Raw genomic sequence first — 18,231 nt, 5'->3', positions numbered from 1 at the left:
CGTACGTTCACTGACGCAGCAAGACAAGATATGTTGTGAGTATGTCTGTCGTCTGCTTTTATATTTTGCGTATGTGCTCTTGACCTTTCAAGAGGGCCGAAGTTTGAAATTTAGCTACGCTGAACGCCATCACGATGCAGTAAAAAAAGTTGTTTTGAAAACATATACGTGACTAGTGGGGTTTTTGTGACCTGAATATGGATAATGAAGTAAATAGATATTTGAAACTGCCAATGGCCTGTTGCCATTCTCGCTATCAAATCATATCTGATGTTCAGCCTCACGTGCTGAGGATACAATCTAGACTTAAAATTAGAACAAGGTTTATGAATACATACATGCCCCTCGTTTAATGTAAAGTTAAAAGGAAATATCGGACCCTACAATGTGGGGAACAGCAAAAAGGGGGAAATGAGACGAAGGTGAGAGAGGAGAAAAAAAAAGAAGGAAGTAGATATAGAGGAGAAAAGGGGGGAGGAGTGAGAAAGTTGAATGATACTCCCCGTTTATCCTTATTACTGCTGTCTGGTGACGTTAAACCATTGTGGGCTATTTTAATAAATCAAATGACTTGACAAAACAAAAAAAATCAGAATGAATAAAACTATACTGAAAAATCACAATAAATATTATAAAGGTAAGAAAAAAAAGTCTCCATTCCTCAGTAAACCATCGATCACCATTTTGATTGATCGTTGTAAATGTGACTGTGGTCTCTGATTAAATATAACTTAACTGAGTTTCTCCTTTTGAGGAACTATGTTAAATTTTTAAAAGTTCTTTATTGTCTATGAAATGTACTTCCTTATGAATTCGAACTAACAGTCATGATACAAAAGTATATGTATTTATCCGAAATAGGTCAAACATACTCATGCATATATAATGTACATTTGTATACAAAGAGAGCAGGTTAGAGTTTTAAAAGCGTTCAGAGTTCGGTCTAGTAATTACAAAAACCAAAATCTTATCTTAAGGTCAAGATCTAGTAAATGAAAGGAGCCTACAGATTTCTCAAATTTGAGAAATAAATTCCTTTAATGATATTTTATAACTATAGCTTGGTCAAATAAACGAGACGAAGAATCATATTTTAAACTGTCATTTTCAATGAAAAATTAAGAAAAACCAGTCACGAATATGGGAGTTTTTTCCATATCAGACAAATGGAAGGTATCCAGATTGCCTACAGTCTCTCAGAAAATGGTAATTTGTGTGTTCTTAGCCTCTTCTTTAAAATAAAATCCAATTAAATATAGGTATCGGGATTAATTTTCACATGATTTCAAATTGAATTTCATGAAAGTAATTTATTTTCTACATAATTCTATTACGCCGTAAAGTACGGGAAAAATAAAGTTAAAATTGATTATGACGTCATAATGGATCTAGCACCAAAAAGACAGTCTAAAGTCATTTACTAGATCTTGACCTTAAGGGGATGAAGGACACATGGTCACATGACTCTGTTTAACTACGTCATAGTCTCCGTTTATATAAGTGCAAAACGTGTAAAGTATCAGTTCTTGTATAATTTTTTGACAATTTTTTAACTTTAATTACCATCTTCAGTGACGTAGTCACAAGGTGGGGGGGGGGGGGCCGCGGGGGCACTAGCCCCCCCACACTTTCAGATATGGGGGGGGCAAGAGTATGTCTGTGCCCCCCCTCCCCACTTAATGTAGAACAAAATCACAGCTATGTTGAAATCATATTAAACCTCATTTTATGGCAAATTTATTTTATTTTCAGCAACAACTGAGTAAGCTAGTAATAGTAATGTAATATAATAATTAAATCTGTCAAGACCTCTTGTGTTCACATGTTTGGAATAGGGAGTACGGGCCATAAATCTGACCTAAGTTTAGACGTTTCTGTTTCAGTCAGCATCTGTTATCTAACAAAATTAAATGAGAAGCACAAACTGCCCCTTGTGCTGACATCTAAAAACCATTATTTATTTGCTGTATCTCATTTCTTGTTTAACACATTGGCCTTGCAGTAAGATTTGTCAAACCTCTGGATTTTTTAATTATTTGCTAATTCAATCATTAGTGATTATATGCTTGCAGTCTGACCATCTCTTTCAATCAGTAAGTTTTTATGATTATTTTGTTTTGTGTTATTAGCAAAAGGATTAAATTGATGTAGAATTAATACAGTCATAGATGAAACTGTTGTATAAGACCACTCATTCAAGCTATTCTGGAGTTAACAAATTAAAATATTAATGTTACTGTAACTAAAACAAAAATCAAGCTAAATTTATTTGAACACCTGGAATTTTATTTTAGAACAATGAATGAACTTGACAATTTATTGTCAGCAATGAAGATAAACGATGAGGACTCTGTGGTAAGCATACGTTTAAAACATTTGCGAAGAGTCCAGGATGAATCTTGTCAATCTGATTATGAAAGACTCCAATCAGATAAATTAGCGTCAGTGTTAATTCCATCGGAAATAAAAGTAGATGAAGGTGGCCAACAAGCCCTGAAATGCACGGGGAATGGAAATTGCTTATATAATAGTGCATCACTTGTGCTCTGTGGAGATGAGCACTTGTCCACAAGTCTACGAATTTTAACTGCTTGCGAACTCTTCAGCAATGGACAATTGTACACAGATCATCCTGCTCTGGAAACTGTCATCAAGAACCCAGAATTTATGTCTAGGAATTTAAGTGATGCCAGAGCAATGATATTTCCTACAGCTGAGATTAGCAGTGAAAATGAAACCAATGTGAGAAATGTTGCACATTCTACATGTACAGATAAGGCATGGTCTGGTTTAATACATATCATGGCATTGGCCACAGTTCTCCAACGCCCTATATACTCTGTTTATCCTGAGGTTAATATGGGAATCAGGCCACTTTTCAACAATTTATTTTACCCACTACGTTCAAATGAAGTAAATGAAAGGCACATTGAGATTATGTATATCATGTGGACTAGAGATGGCAATTTTGATACACGTGATGGTGCTCTGTTTGAACCAAATCATTTTGTACCACTCGTAAAGAAACAAACATCAGTTCATTAAAAAAGAAAACTGTCAGAAAGTCCACAGAAATCAAGAAAAAAAGTTAAGCAACAGAAATCTTTCTTTCAGAAAAAGAATAAAACATCCGAGAAACAAACTGAAGGTATACGAAACCATCAACATTTACAGCATATAAAGAAAAATCAATTTTGATCATACATAATGAGACAGAAAAAATGGACATTAAATCCAATCAGAGTGACAAACCAAGCACGCTGTATGAAGAAAAGAAATGTCAAGTCATAGACGATAAGGATTCTGCCAAAGAGAACAGCAACAAGGAAAGTGCACAAAAAATTATGGAAGGGGAAGTATTACAAGAAGAAAAACAGAATTTAGTTGACACAGAAAATGCAGAGTTTATCGAATCATTGGCTGACAAAAGTTGCTCTAAAAAAACAGCACTCAGAGATGATTGTGGAGACATATGCTGTACTTTACCCACTCCATTTCAACCACGTGATAAAGACACACTTCAACAAACAAAAGTCACAATAAAGAGAAAGAATAAAACCATAACAAGAGCTGTTCAAGGAAATTGGTTTGATGATTTTCCTTGGCTTACACTTTGCACAACCAGAAAAAATGTCTTCTGCTTTTTCTGCCGAGATGCTGCTAAGAAAAAACTTTTGATGCTGAGTAAAAATGCGGAATTGGCCTTTTCTAAAAATGGCTTTTCAAACTGGAAAAAAGCCATTAATCGTTTCAAGACACATGAAAATTCATCAGCTCATAAAGAAGCAGAATCAAATATTAGGCGATTGCAAAGTGGTGCCATGGCTGTAAATGAGCAGATAGATAAAAAGGAAAAGGAAGACCAGAAGAAAAGACGATTAGCACTCTCCTGTCAGTTGTCTTCCTTGAAATTTCTATTACGACAGGGACTTGCAGTCAGAGGACACAGTGAATCTGAAGGTCACCTCATTCAGCTACTTAAATTGCGAGCTGAAGATAACCCAACAATCTTGTCATGGATTGAAAAAGGGAGATATATTTCTCCAGAAATTGTGAATGAACAAATTTCTCTGATTGGACTGGAAATTTTGAGATCAGTGCTTGATGATGTAAGACAGGCAAAATGGTTTTCTATTATGGCAGACGAGACTATGGATGTTGCATACAAAGAACAGTTAGTTGTATGTGTCAGATGGGTTGATGACAGTTTCAATATTCATGAAGATATGTTAGGTCTTTTTGAAATTCATTCGTAAACAAGTGACTATATAGCTTTGGCAGTGAAAGATGTTCTTATTAGAAGTGGTTTGCCCTTAGAATTATGTCGGGGTCAGGCATATGATGGTGCGCCAAATATGTCGGGACACTTAACAGGTGTAGCAAAACAAATCCAGAACCAGTATCCATCTGCCATAAGCGTCCACTGTCTTGCTCATTGTATTAATCTTAGTGTTCAAGATGTTACCAAAACATGTTCCGCAATACGTGATTCAATGGACTTGGTCACTGAAATTGAAAAACTTATTTGTCTATCTCCAAAGAGAAAACATCTCTTCATGCAAAAGAAATTGCAAGAAACAAATCTTAGTTCACCAAACCTCAGACCAATTTGTCCAACTCGATGGACTGTTAGAACATATGCTATAGAATCTGTAATACAGAACTACAAAGTTCTACAAGACTTTTTAGATGACATACATACTAATACAAATGATGAATACTCCAGACGAGCAGGTGGACAACTGGCTATGATGGAAAAGTTTTCAACATATTTTGGATTGAAGCTATCACACTTAATATTTGCTGCATCTGAGCAGTTATCCATTTCAATCAAGGGGAAAAATACTTCAGCACAGGATGCTATCAGGGCATCAAAAGCCACTGTATCCTACTTTGAGCGCCAAAGAAATGACTCTGTGTTTTCTGACTTTTATGATGCAGTTTGTGCAGAGACAAAAGACCTGACACACGAACCATCACTGCCAAGATATAGGCGTGCTCCCAAAAGATTAGATGATGGATCCAATCCCCATAGATATGATAATACCAAGGGTTACTTTAAACAGCAGTTCTTTGAAGCATTAGAACAAGCTGTAGGTACTCTTGAAAACAGATTTGAACAAAAGAACATGACCATTGTCAAGGAAATCGAATCACTTTTGTTAAATGCAGCAAATGGAGAGTTTTATTCTGTGTCTGAAGAAATTGCCATGCTTTACAAAGATGATATTTCTTTTCCGAGGCTTGAACAGCAGCTCAAAATGTTGCCTGATATTTTCAAAGTTGACAGTGAAAATAAAATCAAAAAAGTTACCTTGATAGATACAATTTGTCAACACATGAAGGAGCCTATCACAAAGAAACTTCTGTCAGAAGTTACGAAGCTTGTACAAATTTATCTTAGTGTTCCAGTCAAAACTGCCACACCATGCAGAAAGATCTTTTTCGTCCTTAAGGAGGATTAAAACCTACCTCCGAAGTACAATGACGCAGGCAAGATTGAATCACTGTATGACTTGTTTTGTTCACAAAGAGAGAACTGACCAAGTCAACATCAAAGAAATAGCAAAGTTATTCATCCAGAAGATTCCAAGTCTGAAACTGTACTTTGGAAACTATTAACTAATAGCTATGTACTTTAGAATATATCCTAGCCAATCCGAATCTCACCAAGATTAGTAATTTCTACAAGATAGCTGCAAGTATTGGATTCTGATTTCGGTATACCTGTGATGAATGTCGATCAACTTTTAAGTGCACTATTTGAAGTCCTCTCATTCAACTTAGACAGGGGCTTGATATTACATGTTTTACATCTTAATTTCTTTATATTACACATTTTACATCTTTCTTGGATTTGAGCCCCCCCCCCCCCCACTTTTAAGTTTGTGACTACGCCTCTGATCTTATATAAGAAAAATTAAAAAAAAATTAACATTCTTGTAAACATTAACAAATTATGAAAAAGATTGATCCACTCCTCTGTTTCTCTAAACTGCGCGTCCAACAAGTCGGTGACGTCATACACGATCTGTTAGTACAGAAGATCATACTCGGTGAACAGAGGGGCGGTATTATTATGTAAAACAGGTCATAATCAGTATATGATGAAATATTTTGAGAAACGGGGAACACAAAAGTTATTTTTGGATGGCTGATGACGGAAATCTTATGTAGGTATATCTTATTTCGCTTATTTAGCTTACGTGTGACGTCATAGTTGTTTTTTCCCGTACTCGAGAAGGTTTTTGTCACGCTTATGTCCTCTTTAACGATGTCCTGTGAAATAATGAGGTCAGCTTCATCATTCGAAACTTTTACAGTTAATCAATAATTTGAAGGATATGCATTTCAACGTAAATTAAAAAATATTGAATGATAGAATTTTTTGTAAATTACGTTTTTTATTGTTTAAGTTGTCTTAAAAAGTGCATAATTTTCCCTATCCAGATGCAGTGTGATAGACAAAACTTGCTACTCTGAAATTTTTTAAAAGATACATGTCCACTTTGATATTTTTTATGTATGCTCAAAAAATCCCATTATGGACAGAGTAATGCGCCCGGAAACATTGAGAATTAAAACTTCACTTAGATACTGTAGGGCATAGTATTTGTCAATCAATATCTCCAAAATAAGGTTAGAAACCTAATGATATAACTGCTTTAAGATATGTGGGACATACTTAATTAGAAATAAACAAAATATGAAAAAAATTGAATGACAAGTATTTTTTCAGCTCAAGGTCCTTCTCCTCCTTAAGATAAAAGAAAGTGACCCCCCCCCCCCCGACTTCTACTTCTTTGTTCTGTAAATTTCAACAGGGATGAATAAAGCCGACGGGGTTTTCATTGCGCAATACTTCGCGCAGCATAGTAAAATAAAGCGTATTAACTCTTTTAAAGCAACTATTTTTACAAAATTTATAATAAATAACAAATTTAGGAAATATGAGGTTAAAAAATCTAATTACGTTTTTAATTAACTGATTTTTTAACGATTTTTCAAATGATGGGTAGAAAGACGTCGTAATGGTGTGTTTTTGACGTTATGAATAACCGAAGTTCTTTAAGCGGGGTCATTAATTACGCCATAAAATAAGAAGTATAAAATATATGCTCTTGAAATTTTAAACATAGGAAATTGAAAATCTAGCAATCATTGTTATTATTTTTTATGTAAATCTGTGGTACCTGTCATGTTTTGTTGTATTCCATAAAAACCGGAAAATTTCATGAATTTTAACATTTTGAGATGCCCCCTCTGGAAACCAGACGGTAGAATTTTGTGTTTTTTGCACAAAATGTACAATATAGTATTACCCATCAAATAATAAAATTTGAGCAAAAAGTCTATAGTCCTGTAGTATTTGTATAATTTGCTCCGAACTGCGAAAAAATGGTATTTTTCTACATAATCCTATAGTAAATGTACCTGTATTTTGAGACGGTCCCTCAAAAATAACCAGACGGTAGATTTTCACTAAACTTGACATGTATACTGAAGTCAATGTAAGGTATATATGATATAAAATTAAAGAGTTTCTCTATAGTAGTTTTCACACAATAAAACCCCAGTCGGCTCCCTTAAATATATTGTTAATAGGACAATGATGAAGAACATTTTATGATATCTTCGATAGATCAATGAATTTATTTAAAAAGGAAATGTCAATCACTTAAGATGGCTATTTTAATTTTAATACAACCTCACATACAGGATTTATAGCTTTAATCTATATAAAAATCAAGCGTCAATTCCGTCCACTAAGTTTTTTCAACCGACGTCCAGGTAAAAATGTTCCGCGGCTTGCTAACAATTACTGTGAATTTGTTGAACATAATTAAATTTGACCAGATCAAATATAAACGTGTTATAGAAAAATATTCATCGACTCATGAAAACATGCTGTTTTCATTGTAAAATTTTAGACTCATTAAATACACAATTTTTTTCTTAAAATTCTGCATTTTTGCAATTTTGTTTTTCTGTACTGAAATTTTCCCCAAGTTATATCTTCGCATTTACACAAATAGAGAGAATTGAGACATCCAAAAACAAAACAACAACAAAACAACCTCCCAATAAATACCCTCCCACACACACAATAAAAATTTTGTTTTAAGTGTGTCCAAAGATCACCACCAATTTAAAATGCTTTTGGAAAGGTTCCATTCCCCCGCGGAATTTCTCACTTTCGTCCCTGAATTAAGGCTACTTATGAAGTACTGTGGCATTTAGTTATCTACATTACATAAACAACACATAAGATAAGCGTTATCATTACACTAAAAAGGCTGAAACATTCAACAACACACCGTAACTGCTATAGATAAAACCTAGACAGTTTGTCATTTTTAATGTAAATTACATGTAAGTGAATAGCTGGAGTGTAAAAAGTAAAATACTTCAGTTTTAAACGTTCAAGAGGATATGATCTAACACTTCATTCAGAAATTTTTCATGAAGTCGATGAAAAGTATCATATGTTGTCAAATAACACCTATGGTGGCATATTGTTGTCACCACTTGTCAGATGTTTATGTTGACTTGTCAGTTGTTCATATCGACTTGTCAGATAATATTATGTAGACTTATCAGATCTTTTTGTTGATTTCTCACTTATTTACTAGACGTCTGTAGAAATTCAAAATGAAAACGTGTCCATGTCCAGTTTGGTTTCTGCCATCCAGTTGACAACATATTTTTCTAACAAGATAATATTTATAAGATCTGACAAGTCGATATAAAGGTTTGACAAGTCAACATAATCATCTGAAAAGTCGACACAACTTTCTAGCAAGTCTTCAGAATTATCTGACAAGTCGACATAACATCTGACAAGTCGATATCATTACCTGAAAAGCCGACATAACATGTGACAAGTCGATTTTAGAAATAACATGTGGCCTTGTCAGATAATTATGATGACATGTACAAAATTATGTCGACGTGTCAGATATGACGACTTGTGGGATATAATTATGCTGACTTGTCAGAAAATTATGTCGATTATATGAAATTAATTTCTACTTGTCAGAAAATTATGTTGTTTTTTTTCAGATTATTAAGATTATTATTTTAAACACTACTGTCGACTTGTCAGATAATATGATGACAAGTAAATGTCATTAGTGGCATTTACGCTCTTCAAAGGATACAGAGTTCCTAGACTTGAAAATTATTATCTGACAAGTCGACATAAGGATCCGACAAGGTTACCATAAATACACAAGTCGACATTAATATCTGACAAGTGGTGGCAGAAATATGCCATCACAGAAATCACTTGTCAGATATTTATGTCAACTTGTCAGATGTTTGTGTCGACTTGTCAGATAATACATGTAATCAACACGGCTAGGAACTCAATGTCATTTTATTAAAGCGTGTTATGGTGGCATTGTTCTGTCACTCTCTGTCAGATAATTATGATGACTTGTCAGGTAGTTATATCGACCTGTCAGATAATTTGTCGACTTATCAGAAAATTATGTCGACTTGTCAGATAACTATGTCGAATTTTCACTTATTCGTATGCTTAAAACATCAACAGAAAAATGTGTCCATGCTCAGTTTGAATCCTCGAGTTGACAACATGTTTTTCTGACAAGTCGACATAAGTTTCTTTCAAGTCGACATAAAGATCTGCCATGCCAACATAATCATTTGACAAGCTGTCATAATTATCCTACAAGTTGATTCAAATATCTGAACGATTGTGGCACGATTTCTTTATAACAAAGAACGGGATATGGTAAAGGACCGAGGCTACATGCTGAAAAATAAACCATACGGGATACGGGAGCAATTTCCAGCTAAAATAGAAGATCGTAGAAAACAACTTCTACCTGAAGTAAAAAGATTACGAGAGGAGGGCAATCGTGTAAAACTTGTACGTGACAAACTCATAGTAAACGGTGAGCTTTACAACCCGTGTGACGGTGGAGAAGATTTCATGGATTACGAAGTACAGTTAAGTGCTCAGGGTACAGGTGAGAGTGATCGCGTCAATTCAAGTGTGGCAGTCAATGACAATCAAGCCAGATAGGGGGGCGCCGAGAGTGAACTGTCTAATGTTTCAATAATCTCCTGGAACATTGGGAAAGGCTTGTTGGATAAACTGAGCGACGACTCTTTCCTATCAATCATTAAAAACCATGATATTGTTTTCTTGTGTGAATGTTGGATAAATGATGAACATATTCCTGATTTACCTGGGTTTTGTAAATATGTTTTCCCCAGATCTGTTGGTTTAGGTGGTGGTATAGTTATTTTGTACAAATATCACTTAAAAAATGTAGTGTCGGTATTAGAAAATATTCATGACAGCATTATTTGGGTAAAACTAACTACCGGCGATATACCATTTTTATTTGCCTTTTGTTACATTCCCCCGGAAAATAGTACTTTTTATAATAACAGGTTAGACGAATTAGATCTGTATTATTGCTTAGAAGAATCGATATATAAATATAAAGACCAGGGTATTGTTATTATTTCCGGTGATCTCAATGCAAGAATAGGTGTGAGAGATGATTTTATTCAAAACGATGTATTAACTAAGGAAATGGGTAACTTGTTAAGCACCTTTGATTATGAATGTGATGATAACTTTGTTTGTCGTAATAACATGGATACACAAGTCAACACCTTTGGTAGGAAATTAGAATCACTGTGTAAATCATCTGGTATGCGCATTGTTAATGGTAGACATAAAGGGGACATTCAGGGAAATTTCACTTTTTATAATCACAATGGTTGTAGTCTCATTGATTACGTATTAATACATTATCAATATTTTGACAAAGTTGTTGATTTCAATTCAGGTACATTTACACATTTGTCTGACCACTGTCCAATCACGTTCGTTTTAAATTCAAATTTTACAAGACATGGGTCACATGAGTATAATTATGTTCAATGTTCTAGGTCATATAGTACTTCGGTGAAATGGAATGCACAAAATGTAAATTATGTTATTAACGATTTAGATGAAAATATTGGTAAACTGTCTGAAATAGCAAATAAGAACTTAGAAAGTCAAGGTGATGTAGATGTGAGTGTCAATGAATTTTGTAATGTTGTAAATAATATTGTCCTACCCAGATGTAATGTAAAATATAGTTCATACCAAAAGGCAATGAATGGTCAAAAATGTAATAAGGAAGATAAACCATGGTTTAATGAAAACTGTAGAAAACTTTATTTAGAGTATAAATCAGCATTGCGTGATTTCAATTTTTGTAAAACTGTGGAGAATCATAGAATGTTGGTATATAAGAAACATTTGTACAAAAAGTATGAGTATAGGCTTAAAAGACAATACAAACGCTATGAAGGTAATATGTTAGATTTTTTAAAGAAATACAATCCCAAACAATTTTTTAGATATTTTTCCAAATGCAAAACTAAAAACAGTGCAAGTGATATAACGCTAGATCAGTTTTTTGATCATTTTAAAAACTTGAACAACTATGAGAATGACATAAACACATCAAATGGAAATGTCGAGTCTGATGTAAACGATGCTATTTTTGAGGAATTAGAAGTTGAAATTTCCGAAAATGAAATTATAAAAGCAATTGGTAAACTAAAACGAAATAAGAGTTGTGGTGAGGACCTTATCCTTAACGAGTTACTGATAGAATGTAAAAATTCATTATTACCCATCATAACAAAACTTTTCAACTCAATATTTAATTCAGGGTTTTTTCCTAGTGAATGGTCTAAGGGTTGTATAATACCAGTTTTTAAAAAGGGTGATCGTAATGATGCAAATAATTATAGAGGCATTACTTTAATTAGTTGTTTAGGTAAGCTATTCACTTCCATTTTAAATGCTAGGCTGCTAGAATGGGATAGTTTGAATAATGTTATTACAGACGCGCAGTTTGGATTTAAACCTGGAAATAGTACGGTTGATGCAATATTTGTACTACAAACATTAGTTAATAAATTTTTGCAGAAAAAGGGTGGCCGACTATATTGCTGTTTTATAGATTATCGAAAAGCATTTGATCTAATTGATAGAGCTAAAATGTGGTGTAAATTAGTTAAACAAGGTATAACAGGCAAAATGTTCAATATTATTAAATCATTATATGCTAGTGTGAAATCATGTGTGAAGTTCAATGGTATGCTGTCGGAGTATTTTGAAAATAATGTGGGCTTACTGCAGGGGGAGGTTTTATCACCTCTATTGTTTTCATTATATGTTAATGATTGTGAGATGCATTTTTTAGAAAACAATTGTCCTTATGTTGAACTGCAGTTAATTTCCATTTTTTTATTGATGTATGCAGATGATATGGTACTTATTGCAGACTCACCAATGTCACTTCAAACATTATTGAATGAATTAAGTACTTATAATAAGAAATGGGGTCTTGAAGTTAATACAGATAAAACCAAAATTTTAGTTTTTAGAAATGGTAAAAGTTTACGAAATGAAGAAAAATGGGTTTACAATGGAAAAGAACTTGAAATAGTAGATAGATTCAGTTATCTAGGAATGTGTTTCAATTATAATGGTAAATTTAATATAACTCAAAAGCACGTAGCTGAACAGGGAAGAAAAGCATTTTATGCGTTGAACAAAAAATTCTGCAACTTTGATTTTAATGTCGAAACTCAAATATCACTTTTTGAAATGTATGTATGTAGTATTCTTAATTATGGAGCAGAGGTGTGGGGATTTCATAAAGCTCCAGATGTAGAAAAAATACAAAGTCTCTTTTGTAAAAAGTTACTTCGTTTAAAAAAAAGTGCCTGTAACAATCTTGTGTATTTCGAACTTGGAAGAATGCCTATGAGGGAATCTAGAAAATTGAAAATTATAAAATATTTTTTGAAACTAAAGGGGACACAAAATATTCTACTAAAATCATGCTTGGAAGAAAGAGTAAGGAATAATGATAGTTGGATCAGAGATATTCAAAATGAACTTCATAAACTGGGACTTGGCTATATATTTGATGCAGATTTCAATGATAATACTTACATGTTAGTAAAACAAAGATTCCTTGAGGTGAATAATCATACTATGATTTCTAATATTTGTAGCAATGCCCGTAGCCCGCTATACCAACATTTGGTTGATAATTTTGGTATACAATATTACTTGCGTAAACCTATTAATTATATGTACAAAATACAAATTGCTAGAATTAGACTATCTGCACATAATCTAAATGTTGAAACTGGTAGATATGTTAATGAAATTAGAAAAAACAGATTATGTAAAATGTGCTCTTTGAATGTTATCGAAGACGAATTTCATTTTATTTTACAATGTCCTTTTTATCATGACCTTAGATCTAAGTATTTGAAAAAGTATTATTATAAGAAATCCAGTGTTTGGAAATTAATTCAACTTCTAAGTGTACAAAATATAAAGGAACTTTGTAACCTTGGAAAATATTTATATCAAGCTTCCACTAGAAGAATGAAACATTTGTAAATTTTTAAGTATTTCATAATTACAGTTGCCTGTTAGAAAACACGTCCTACATAGTTTACTTGCTATTTATTGATTACGCTCACTCTCATATTGTTATATTTTACAATATTGTATATATGTTTATATATGTAATCTGATGTGTCGTATGACGCAAAGAAATAAAGAACTTGAACTTGATGAGTCAACATAAATATCTGAGGAGTCAATATAAATATCTTTCAAGATCACATAATTTTCTGAAAAGAAGATCTAACATCGTACATTATCAGACAAGTAAAAATAACATCTGGCAAGTCGATAATTTCAATTAAATCATATAAACTTGTCAGAAATAATGTCAAGCTGTCAGAAAAATATGACGACTCGTCAGATAATTATGTCATTGTGTCAGATAACTATGTTGTCTGAAAATTCAGCCCACTTTTCAGAAAACCATGCGTACTTATCAGAACATAAAGTCTACTTATCAGTAAATAAGAAAGGTTTACTTGTTGGAAACGTATGTCTTATGTTAGATATTATGGTGACAAGTTGATGTCATTTGGTGGCATTTATACGCTTTAATAATAATGTCGATTAATGATGATAATTATGTTGACTTGCTAGATAAAATGCCCACTTTTCAGATAATTATGATGACTTGCCATAAAGTGAGGTCAACTTGTCAGATGATTATGTTGACTTGTCAGAAAAATGTTATCAGCTGGATGGAACAAACGTAGTATGAACACATGTTCATGTTGAAGTTTTACACAGTTGAATGACTGCCAAGTCAAGAAAAAAATCTCACAAGTCGACATAAACATCCCACAAGTCGACATCAAATTCTGACAAATGGCGGCAGGAAAACGCCGCCACAGCTTACAACCAAAGTTTTAAAATTGTCGAATCGTATGTAGGCTTATTTCTGCCACCACTTGTCAGGTGTTTATATCAAATTTTCAGATCTTTATGATGACTTGTTTTATAATTATCGTCATGACTAGAAGCTCAGTATCTATTATTATAGTGTGTTGACACCACTAACTAGTAATCATAATACCTGACAAGTAAACATAATTATCTGAGAAATCGACGCAACTTTCTGACAAATCGACATAATTTTCTGACTCATAGTTATCTGACAAGTCGACAAAAATATCTTGCAAATCGTCCTTATTATCTGACAAGTCAATATGATTATCTAAAATCCACTTGTCAGATCAGTTAATGATGTTGACCTGTCATATTTCATATCGACTTGTCAGATATTTATATCTTTTTGCCAGATATTTATGTCGATCAGTCAGATATTTATGTCGACCAGTCAGATAATTATGTTATCTTGCTAGAAAGTGATGTCGTCTTGTCAGATGATTATGTCGATATGTCAGAAAAATATGTTGTCAACTGGATGGCACTATCTATGCTTGTTCAATTTTTAAACATGTGAATAAGTGACAAGTCAACAAATTAGATCTGTCAGTGACATGTCGACATTATTATCTGATGAGTCGACAATAAACAACTGACGAGTCAACGTTGATAAGCGTGTGACAAGTGGTGCAGAAACATGCCATTAGTGAATCGAGTCCAACTCTAGTTGATAGTTTAAACTTTTTTATCTCGAACACTCTTGTAATTTTAGTTTTATGTCAGTTCCACCGAGTTCGAGATACCGAAGTTTTATTGTTACAGTCAAAATGTTCATTGGTTGAAAACAAGTTCATTTGTAAGAATTGGTTTTGCATGTACTACATTATTATAGAGGAACTTGTGATGCAGTGTCGATGGATATCAGTAGGACATATATCGATTTTAAATGCATGCAGGTCGTTAATATGAGAGTTTTCCCCACATTGTCTGGTGTAGGAAACATTGCCATAACATAGTTAAACAAACTACACGTGCATATATTTGTTCAGAACCAAGGAAAGCTCTTTTGGTAATAAAGCATAACTTGTGAGATAAGTTCATTTATTGGACCCAATAATTCTTTATCGCAAAGTTACTGACTAAAAGAGCTCCTATATTGTAAATTCCAACCACTAGGGTTTAATATTTAATTGCGTAAGGTGCATAACATTTTTTTCAAACATTTAAATTCTGTAAGTAGTAAATATTTTAAAGTATTATTTGTACACACACAGCCACACACACAAATCCTCTGTCTATAACAAACTACATGTATATTATTTTTAAAAAACCACAAACACACATAAATCCTTAAAAAAAAGTGAAACTTGGGAAAAATACATCAATTAATATATTTATTAGCATTACAAGAATATTCATTTGACACTGATGACACCATGTGGAATCAAATTTCACCTAATCAATGTCCACTGAATTTGAGTCTTGGTACATGTATAGCCAGTCATTTAACAATCTGAAAGACATGCCTGTGTTTTATTATTTTATATACATGAAACAATGATAGTATATAGGCCAAAAAAAAAAAGATCTAGATCGCATACTAGTACATGTATATATACATGTATACCTCAAAGAATTCAAATTTTCTATATTTGTAATTCATGTAATTTCTAGTGTTCTATCAAGTCGGCTTTCAGAGTATTTTCTTTAAGATTTCTTCTCTTTTCTTCTACCTTTCCTTGCTAAATATTCTCTGATTTCAGAAATTGAAACTTTTTACGGACAGACAAATGACAGAAACACATGACTTGAGAGTATATCTTCTAAACTTGACAGAAGTGAAGCACTTTTTTTTTACACTCAGAGTTATTTTCAGACAAGACTCATTCCGTGTATATAATGTGTGTCAGGTAAGTATAAGTGCAATTATACCATCAACCCCAAACATTTATTAAAGAAAAAAGAGGCCCATGGGCCACAACGCTCACCTGAATAGCTTTGGCCCTGATGTTCTTCAGATTTTCCCAATTGTAATACTTATTGTGGCCCCATCCTACTCCTGGGGGTCATGATTTGAACAATTAAGAATCTACACTACCCCAGAAAGCTTCCACATAAGTTTCAGCTTTTCTAGCTCAGTGGTTCTTGACGAGAAGATTTTTAAAGATTTTTCCTATTTATTTCAATGTAAAACTTTGATTCCCTATTGTGGTCGCAACCCATCCCGGGGGTCATGATTTGAACAATTTAGAATCTACATTACCTCAGAAAGCTTCCACATAAGTTTCAGCTTTTCTGGCCCAGTGGTTCTTGGGGAGAGGATTTATTTTATATATTTCCATGTAAAACTTCGATTCCGTATATATTTCCATGTAAAACTTCGATTCCGTATTGTGGCCCCACCTTGACCCCAGGGGCCATGATTTGAAAATAATTTAGAATCTTCACTACCCTAGGATGCTTTCACATAAGTTTCACCTTTTCTGGCCCATTGATTTTTAATTTCTTCCCCTAATATTTCAATGTAAAACTTGGATTTCCTATTGTTGCCCCACCCTACCCCTGGGGGTCATGATTTGAACAATGTAGAATCTGCACTATCTCAGGAAGATTCCACAAAAGTTTCAGCTTTTCTGGCCGAGTGGTTCTTCAGAAGAAGATTTTCAAAGATTTTTCCTTTATATTCCATTGTAAAGCTTTGATTCCCTATTGTGGCCTCACCCTACCCCCGGGGCCATGATTTGGATAATTTAGAATCTACATTACCCCAGGATACTTCCACATAAGTTTCAGCTTTCCTGGCACAGTGGTTCTTGAGAAGAAGATTTTTTAATGGCCCACCCTATTTTTGTCTTTTCTTGATCATCTCCCCTTGTAAGGAGACTTAGCCCTTAATTTTAACAGTTTAAATTCCCTTCACCCAAGAATGCTTTGTACCAGCTTTGGTTAAAATTGGCCCAGTGGTTCTTGAAAAGAAGTTGAAAATGTGAAAAGTCTACAGACGGACGGACAGCTAGACAGACGGATGCCGGATACGGTGTGATCAGAAGAGCTTACTTGAGCTTTCAGCTCAGGTGAGCTTAAAAAGATAAATATAAACTATTAAAGGGGCCTAGTCACAGTTACATTGTTTACATTTTAAAATTCCATTTTTATCCAAAAAATAAAACCATTTAAATGATTGAACTTACGTGAATATTCTTAGAATTCAGTAACAACGACATTCTTCTTGACATCACGTCAATCATTTGTTTTTGAATCAGGGCACGTGCTCCTTTATTGTTAATGTCTACGTTTTACCTGGTGTGTTTAATTTGTTAAACTCTGCACACATCACTGAGCACGGACTGGCTATAATTGTAAATTTGTTTTGCTTTCTCACATTTCTACTATGAATTTTGCGATTATAGTTTTAAAAAATTTCATTAATACACAACACAATTTTTACTTATCTTAAGTATTAAGGATAAAATTAAATTTATGACAGTGCAAGGATTTGTATCAATCAAACACGTCCCAAAATTCGTAGTTTTGATTATATCCAGAAAAAAGACGTTCCTGAATACGTTTTTATTATATTTCCGTGTGAGTTGCTCTAGCAACATATAAGTCATGATATTATATAGAAAATTTGAGAAAATATTAACTTCAAATTTGTGTCTAAGCCCCTTTAAGCCCATAATAAGAACCAGGGGGTCGTAACATAAAGGGTACTTAAGTCTAAGACCATGCTTAAGTAGGACTTAAGTATAGTTTTAAACTTAAGACCGTAACTAGAAACGTGCTAAGATTTGACAATCTTAGCAAAACTTAGGCGGTCGGTAGAGGTGACTTAAGTATGTCTTAACTTTCTTAAACATATAATTAGAACTATTCAAGGTTAGCTTACTATGTCTAAACATTCCTCTATTCAT

The 18,231-nt window shown here is 33.4% G+C and overlaps 2 protein-coding genes across 2 annotated transcripts; both read left to right on the top strand.

Annotated features, from left to right (window-relative positions):
- Positions 1-3,221: 3,221 nt before the first annotated feature.
- On the top strand, positions 3,222-4,256 carry LOC133204802 (zinc finger MYM-type protein 1-like). Its single transcript, XM_061340551.1, has one exon. It carries the CDS (start codon positions 3,222-3,224, stop codon positions 4,254-4,256), a length of 1,035 nt encoding a protein of 344 aa, XP_061196535.1.
- Positions 4,257-4,355: 99 nt separating this feature from the next.
- Positions 4,356-5,465, top strand: LOC133204801 (uncharacterized). Its single transcript, XM_061340550.1, has one exon. The coding sequence runs from the start codon at positions 4,356-4,358 to the stop codon at positions 5,463-5,465; it is 1,110 nt and encodes a 369-aa protein (XP_061196534.1).
- The last annotated feature ends 12,766 nt before the right edge of the window (positions 5,466-18,231 follow it).

Source organism: Saccostrea echinata, unplaced genomic scaffold, assembly GCF_033153115.1.
Source record: "Saccostrea echinata isolate AGI-Se365-2 ecotype Australia unplaced genomic scaffold, CSIRO_AGI_Sech_v1 ptg000054l, whole genome shotgun sequence".
Classification (NCBI taxonomy): domain Eukaryota; kingdom Metazoa; phylum Mollusca; class Bivalvia; order Ostreida; family Ostreidae; genus Saccostrea; species Saccostrea echinata.
This window is presented reverse-complemented; position numbering and strand designations above follow the sequence as displayed.